The 8,943-nt window shown below is 42.9% G+C and overlaps 1 protein-coding gene across 1 annotated transcript in view; it reads right to left on the bottom strand.

Annotated features, from left to right (window-relative positions):
* Nucleotides 1-2,754: 2,754 nt before the first annotated feature.
* mycbpap (mycbp associated protein) overlaps nucleotides 2,755-8,943 on the bottom strand; it is a 399,570-nt gene continuing 393,381 nt past the window's right edge. Inside the window, exon 19 of the mRNA XM_059949031.1 lies at nucleotides 2,755-2,952. Coding sequence (XP_059805014.1) covers nucleotides 2,857-2,952 — 96 coding nt within the window. The 3' untranslated portion in view covers nucleotides 2,755-2,856. The remainder of the gene's footprint in view (nucleotides 2,953-8,943) is intronic.

Raw genomic sequence — 8,943 nt, 5'->3', positions numbered from 1 at the left:
AGTAGAGTAAATGTTCATACCCAAGGTTGGGAGCAATAAAAACAACTACAGGGATGAATTAAGATGTAATATTTAAGAAAAGACAGCTGTATAAAGAATAGAAAAAAATTAATAATGATATTAATTGTAAGGTATATGAAAATATGAAAGCTATAGTCGAGGGAAATTCAGATTGCCTAAAGGCAGGTTGAGAAGGATATTGCTGACAATACTAAGATTGACTCTAAGATTTTTCTCAATACTTTCTAGTAAAAGTCAAAGAGGACATTAAGTGTATTAGGAATAATAGTGGGGTGATAAATTATGCAGAGGATATAACATACTCTTAACTCATATTTTGTTGAAGTATTCATCTATGAAGATGTTTGCAAGTGTGCAGAAAAGTACGATTGTTTTAAGTGACTTAGAGATTTTAGAAAGTTAGGTCCTGCTTCATCTGAAAAAGCTGAAGGTTAATAAATCTCCAGGGTCAGACAACCTGTGATTATGTGAGGTCTGTGATATTAATACAAACCCCTAGCATGTACTTTTCAAAAGTCATTGAAAACTGGTGAAATGGGTTAACATTGTCCCAGTGTATATGAAGAGAGACCACACTGACCCTGGTAACGATAGACCAGTAAGTTTAATGTGTATTGCGGGCAAGATAATGGAAACAATAATAAAAAATGAGATGGAAAAGCAACTGATAAGAACAGGCATGTTAGCAGAAAGCCAGCATGGTTCAGTAAAGGGGAAATCATGTTTTACTGATATTCTGGAGTTCTATGAAGAGGCAACTAAACTTTATGAGAACAATGGAGTGGTTGATATAATTCAGACTTTCAAAAGGCTTTTGACAAGGTACCCCACTAGAAGTTATAATCAAATTACTGGATGTAGGGTAAGGTGTGTGAATGCATGCAGAATTGACTCAAAAGCATAAAGTAAGTTATGTTGAGACGATCATTTTCATACTGAGAAGATGTTAAAAGTGGGGTTCTGCATGGATCAGTTTTGGGGTTGCTGTTTAATCTACATTAACGATTTGGATAAGCACATAACAAATAAAGTAGCAAAGTTGCCGATGGCACAAAATTAGGGGGATGGGCTGTTAACGTCCTGGCAGCAGGATCAATAGTTATCTCTAAACAAAATCCAGATGTGGGCAGACAAATGACGGATGAAATTTAATGTATGAAAAGGTAAATATTACATTTAGGAATTAAAAAATATTAGATATAAATAAGATTTAAATATAGTTAGAATATGCACTGCAAGAGAAAGATTTGTGCGTCCTGACTCATCACTATCAATTAGGAAGGCTAACAGAATGTTAGGCTATATAATACTCAGTGGAATTCAAGTCCAGAGATGTTCTCCTTAAGCCGTATAATGTGCTTGTGATACCACACATTGGTACTATGTATGATTTTGGCCTCTGTATTGTGTGAGAGATGTGAAGGCACTGGAGAGAGTTCAGGGTGACGGACTCATTCCAGCTCTGAAGGATATGAGCTATGAAGAAAAATTGAAAAAATTAAATCTTTTTAGCCTAAGTAGACATACAATGAGAGGAGACATGATATAAGTGTTCAAAATCATTAAGGGTATAAGTGGATGCCAGCTGTTAGTTCAAAATTAATCCATCATCAAGGACATGGGGCCACGTGGAGGCTGGTTAAAGGGATCCTTCAGACTAACAGCAGGAAGATTTCTTTACACAGTGAGTTGTGGACACATGAACAAACTACCTTGTTGTGTAGTTGAGAGCAGTACCTTAGAGACTTTCAAAATCTAAACTGGTTCTAGATTCCCCCACTGTAGGAAACATCCTCTCCATGTTCATTCTATCTAGGCCTTTCAATATTCAAAATGTTCCCATAAGGCACAAGAGCAGAATTGGGCCATTTGGCCCATCGAGTCTGCTCCACCATTTCATCATGGCTGATGAAATTTTCCTCTCAGTCCCAATCTCCTACCTTCCCCTTCATGCCCTGACCAATCAAGAATCTATCAACCTTGGCCTTAAATATACATAAAAACTTAGCCTCTTCAGCAGCCTGTGGCAAAAACTTCCAAAGAAATTCCTCTCATTTCCGTTCTAAAAGGATGCCCGTCTGTCCCGAGGCTGTGTCTTCTAGTCTTACTCTCATCCTTGGGAAAGATCCTCTCCACATCCACTCTACCGAGGCCTTTCACCATTTGATAGGTTTCATTGATGTCACCTCTCATTCTTCTGAATTCCAGTGAATACAAGCCCAGAGCCGTCAAACGCTCTTCATATGACAAGCCATTCAATCCTGGAATCATATTCATGAATCTCCTTTGAAGCCTCTCCACTTTCAGCATATTCTAAATGGCCCAAACCTGCTCACAGTTCTCCATGAGGCCTCACTAGTGCCTTATAAAGTCTCAACATTATATCCTTGCTTTTATATTCTAGTCCTCTTGAAATAAATGCTACCATTGCATTTGCCTTCCTCACCAGACTCAATCTGCAAATTAACCTTTAGGGAATCCTGCACAAGGACTTCAGTTATTTTTGTATTTTCTCTCCATTTAGAAAATAGTCAACCCTTTCATTTCGTCTACTTAAATGGATGACCGTATGCTTCCTGACACTGTGTTTTCATTTTATAATGTCTAAATCCTGTGGCCAAAGATATAATAACTTGAATGTGATGCTGGAGTGTGTGGGGAAACGAGGCCTTTGGTGCCAAACTGTAACAAGTGGCCAGAGGCAAGAAATCTGTGAAGACACAAAGCTTAATTTTTTTCAGTTTTTAATATACTTTTCACACTTATACATAGCTCTTGTTAGCAAAGACAGCTCTATTTCCCAGCTCTTACTGCATGCAACGGCTTCACAAATTATCAAACACATTTATCAGCAGGACCCATGTGCTTCCACTTCATCTCCTCGAAGAGAAAGGAAATTTCACTCATCATGGATGACAGCAGTCCATAGACCTGATGGAAGAGGAACACTGGGATTTAGCGGAGGCTCAGCTCATTGCTTCGCGGTGAGTCTAAGATTATTAGTTGGCAGTGCGTTAAAAGCATGGGAAAGTAGAGATGGCAAATGGGAAGGAGGAAGGAAGCTTGAGAGAGGTGAGAGGGATAGGAGAGGGAGGGAGAGTCAGTGAGCAGTGGGGATAAAGTCTATATGAGCATGGACAACCCTCCAATAACTGGGGGTAAAATATGTGCATGTAAGTGTTCAATATAATTCTCCAGTCATGGCAGATCGAAATTGTTGTTTATGTCATTGATGGAGGGAGAAAAGAAAGTCTTGTGATCAACACGGAGGCAGAGATGTGAAAGAAGAGAAAGGCTAATCCAGCTGAGGACAAAATTAATTCTGCATTGCCCTGCTTACATTGACTAATATTTAGCATCTGAACTAAAACAATAAGATCGACTCATGAAACAGTCCATTGCATCACTGCTTTCACAGAACGTCATCAGGAGAGATGTGGCAATATGTTGAACTGGATAAGCAGATCTTTCTGTTGCACTTGCTGCCCCTTACCTCACAGCCAAATCTAAAATGTCTACACACTTAAGTAATGAATGGACAGGGCTAGAGAAGCAAAAAAAATTACAGATTCTGATATCTGAAAATGCTGGAAATAATCAGCAGGACAGATAGCCCCTGCAGAGAGAGAGAAACAGGCTTAATGCTTCATGTGAGGAGTCTTTAGACTGAAATATAAACTCTATTTCTTTGTCATAGTTAACCTCACAGAAACAGGACATTTGGTTCATCAAACTGTATCGATGATTTTGGCTAATTTTACTAGCCCCATTTGCCCACATGGTCCTTATTTGTGTCTTGCCTATATGTGTACCTGTTTAATTATCGCTGTGATTGTATCTGATCTCACCACCTCCAAATATTAATGACTCTTTTTAAAAAAAAACTTACTCTCAAATCCCCTTTAGATCTCCTATCTCTCGTGTTAAACCCATGTCTTCTTTCTTTAATCCTCCCGTCTATGCGTCTCACAATTTTCTAACTATTCACTCTTTTTTCATTCCAGTGAAAAGAAGCGCAGCCTCTGCAACCTCTCCCTATAACTAGAAGTCCCTCAAGCCAGTACATATCCTGGTGAATCTCTTCTCCACTGTCTACAACAAAACAGAGCTTCCAACTCTCTACTGCACGTAGTACTCCGAGGATGGCTTGGCCACGAATTTGTAATGTCCCAACTCTTATTTTGTGTGCACAGAAGCTGCCTAACCTGCTGCTGCTTCCAGCATTTCCAGTGTCAGTTTGGGATCCATGGTCTGCCTCTGTAGCGTTACTTCGTTAAAATCCTTACTTACATGGATCGAGATCACATTCTAATATCAGCATTTATAATTTTTTAAAATTTATTAAGATAATGTCTTCAATAAATGATGTTCTACTGTCTTTGTTTACAAGTGATATATATCACCCAGGGAACTCTCTCTGCCAGTTCCATTGTTTCTGTTGCATTCACTGAACACCAATGTGACCATGCCACCAGGTCACAAGCCACCATGATCCGGGCTGTGTCCAGGAGCTCATACAACCTGTCTCTTCTATCTGCATTTAGATTACCTCGGCCCTTGTTGATTTAATTTGTACATGATGCTGCCAGTTGGAACTGGTAAAAGGGTAAGAGAAAATTTGCCTCTATGATGAAGGGGCTCAGCCTGAAATGTCAACCTTCCCATAGATGCTGCCTGACCTGTTCCCTCAGCAGCTTGTGTGTGTTAATCTAAGTGAGACCCTGTTGGTTTCCCTGACTGTGTAAACAGTCTGGTCCCACCAGACCCTGGTTTGTGTGGGTGCTGTGTAATTCGCTACCCTGTTACAACTCAGTGCCAGGAAACAACAGACAGCACTCTGCATGCGGTTAAAGGGATTATTTTTATGAAACTTACTTAACTAGAGGGTTAGTAAAGAAAAGGAAAAAACAAAAAGGACTCATTCAAATTGAAGTCAAATTTGCAAGTTGGAGCTCATCTTGAAATTCTGTCAACCACGCGCTGGGCCCTCGGACTGTGTGAAAGCATCCAACTTGAACAACCGGGTCTCCTCAAGGTTGCATCCTACGGCCTGTTCTCCACAGAGTCTTCCCACTGAACAAAAACCTCGCCCCTGTTCCACCATCCTAACAAGATGGCACATGTTCCTCATCTTCAACAATGGGCCAAACAGGCTGAAACATCACATTCACTCTGCTCTTTTAAGTGCGGAAACTGGCTCAAATCCTCATTTTCTAACTGAGAGGTGAGCAGTTTTCACTTCATCTTGAATGCATTGATTTCATTTACTAAGTTAGGGAACAATTTGTTCTTGCACTGGAGTTTCAAATTTGGATCACTGAGATGGCTGGTAACATCAAGTAAAAATGATAAATCAAATAGCCAATTATTATCACATAAAAGGGCAGCTAATTTTTCTCTTCTAGAAAATTCCAAACAGTATTTTTCAGTTTCCAGAGTCGACTCAGAGTCTGTCCTCTGGAAAGCCAGCACACAAGACAACGAGGGACGAGATCCCCCTATTCCACAGAACATAGAATAGTACAGCACACCTCACAACGAGGGACGAGATCCCCCTATTCCACAGAAAATAGAATAGTACAGCACACCTCACAACGAGGGAAGAGATCCGCATATTCCACAGAACATAGAATAGTACAGCACACAAGACAACGAGGGACGAGATCCCCCTATTCCACAGAACATAGAATAGTACAGCACACCTCACAACGAGGGATGAGATCCCCCTATTCCACAGAACATAGAATAGTACAGCACACCTCACAAGGAGGGACGAGATCCCCCTATTCCACAGAACATAGAATAGTACAGCACACCTCACAACGAGGGACGAGATCCCCCTATTCCACAGAACATAGAATAGCACAGCACACCTCACAACGAGGGACGAGATCCCCCTATTCCACAGAACATAGAAGAGTACAGCACACCTCACAACGAGGGACGAGATCCCCGTATTCCACAGAACAAAGAATAGTACAGGACACCTCACAACGAGGGACGATATCCCCATATTCCACAGAACATAGAATAGTACAGCACACCTCACAACGAGGGACGAGATCCCCGTATTCCACAGAACATAGAATAGTACAGCTCACCTCACAACGAGGGACGAGATCCCCGTATTCCACAGAACAAAGAATAGTACAGCGCACCTCACAACGAGGGACGATATCCCCATATTCCACAGAACATAGAACAGTACAGCACACCTCACAACGAGGGACCAGATCCCCGTATTCCGCAGAACATAAAATAGTACAGCACAGCTCACAACGAGGGACGAGATCCCCGTATTCCACAGAACATAGAATAGAACAGCACACATCACAACGAGGGAAGAGATCCCCGTATTCCACAGAAAATAGAATAGTACAGCACACCTCACAACGAGGGACCAGATCCCCATATTCCACAGAACATAGAATAGTACAGCACACCTCACAATGAGGGACGAGATCCCTGTATTCCACAGAAGATAGAATACTACAGCAGACGTCAGAACGAGGGACCAGAGCCCCATATTCCAGAGAACATAGAATAGTACAGCACACCTCACAACATGGGACGAGATCCCCGTATTCCACAGAACATAGAATAGTACAGCACACCTCACAACGAGGGACGAGATCCACGTATTCCACGGAACATAGAATAGTACGGCACACCTCACAACGAGGGACCAGATCGCCGTATTCCACAGAACAAAGAAAAGTACAGCACACCTCACAACGAGGGACCAGATCCCCGTATTCCACAGAACATAGAATAGTACAGCACACCTCACAACGAGGGACGAGTTCCGCGTATTCCACAAAACAAAGAATAGTACAGCACACCTCACAACGAGGGACCAGATCCCCGTATTCCACAGAACATAGAATAGTACAGCACACCTCACAACGAGGGACCAGATCCCCCAATTCCACAGAACATAGAATAGTACAGCACACCTCACAACGAGGGACCAGATCCCCGTATTCTACAGAACATAGAATAATACAGCACACCTCACAATAAGGCACGAGATCCCCCTATTCCACAGAACATAAAATAGTACAGCACACCTCACAACGAGGGACCAGATCCCCGTATTCTACAGAACATAGAACAATACAGCACACCTCACAACGAGGGACGAGATCCCCCTATTCCACAGAACATAGAATAGTACAGCACACATCACAATGAGGGACGAGATCCCCCAATTCCACAGAACATAGAATAGAACAGCACACCTCACAACGAGGGACGAGATCCCCCTATTCCACAGAACATAAAATAGTACAGCACACCTCACAACGAGGGACCAGATCCCCGTATTCCACAGAACATAGAATAGTACAGCACACCTCACAACGAGGGACGAGATCCCCCTATTCCACAGAACATAGAATAGTACAGCACACATCACAATGAGGGACGAGATCCCCCAATTCCACAGAACATAGAATAGTACAGCACACATCACAACGAGGGAAGAGATCCCCATATTCCACAGAACATAGAATAGTACAGCACACCTCACAACGAGGGACGAGATCTCCCTATTCCACAGAACATAGAATAGTACAGCACACCTCACAACGAGTGACCAGATCCCCATATTCCACAGAACATAGAATAGTACAGCACACCTCACAACGAGGGACCAGATCCCCATATTCCACAGAACATAGAATAGTACAGCACAACTCACAACGAGGGACGAGATCCACGTATACCACAGAATAAAGAATAGTACAGCACACCTCACAACGAGGGACGAGATCCCCCTATTCCACAGAACATAGAATAGTACAGCACACCTCACAACGAGGGACGAGATCCCCCTATTCCACAGAACATAGAATAGTACAGCACACCTCACAACGAGGGACGAGATCTCCCTATTGCACAGAACATTGAATAGTACAGCACACCTCACAACGAGGGACGAGATCCCCCTTTTCCACAGAACATAGAATAGTACAGCACACCTCACAACGAGGGACGAGATCCCCCTATTCCACAGAACATAGAATAGTACAGCACACATCGCAATCAGGGACGAGATCACCCAATTCCACAGAACATAGAATAGTACAGCACACCTCACAACGAGGGACGAGATCCCCCTATTCCACAGAACATAAAATAGTACAGCACACCTCACAACGAGGGACCAGATCCCCGTATTCCACAGAACACGAGATCCCCGTATTCCACAGAACATAGAATAGTACAGCACACATCACAATGAGGGACGAGATCCCCCAATTCCACAGAACATAGAATAGTACAGCACACCTCACAATGAGGGACGAGATCCCTGTATTCCACAGAAGATAGAATAGTACAGCACACCTCACAACATGGGACGAGATCCCCGTATTCCACAGAACATAAAATAGTACAGCACACCTCACAACGAGGGACGAGATCCACGTATTCCACGGAACATAGAATCGTACAGCACACGTCACAACGAGGGACCAGATCGCCGTATTCCACAGAACAAAGAAAAGTACAGCACACCTCACAACGAGGGACCAGATCCCCGTATTCCGCAGAACATAGAATAGTACAGCACACCTCACAAAGAGGGACGAGTTCCGCGTATTCCACAGAACAAAGAATAGTACAGCACACCTCACAACGAGAGACCAGATCCCCGTATTCCACAGAACATAGAATAGTACAGCACACCTCACAACGCGGGACCAGATCCCCGTATTCCACAGAATATAGAATAGTACAGCACACCTCACAACGAGGGACGAGATGCCCACATTCCACATTACATAGAATAGTACAGCACACCTCACAACGAGGGACGAGATCCCCCTATTCCAAAGAACATAGAATAGTACAGCACACCTCACAACGAGGGTCCAGATCCCCGTATTCCACAGAACATAGAATAGTACAGCAGACCTC

Source organism: Hypanus sabinus, chromosome 23 (genome assembly GCF_030144855.1).
Source record: "Hypanus sabinus isolate sHypSab1 chromosome 23, sHypSab1.hap1, whole genome shotgun sequence".
Lineage (NCBI taxonomy): Eukaryota > Metazoa > Chordata > Chondrichthyes > Myliobatiformes > Dasyatidae > Hypanus > Hypanus sabinus.
Note: the sequence above shows the minus strand (reverse complement) of the source record. Positions and strands in the feature narration are given on the sequence as shown.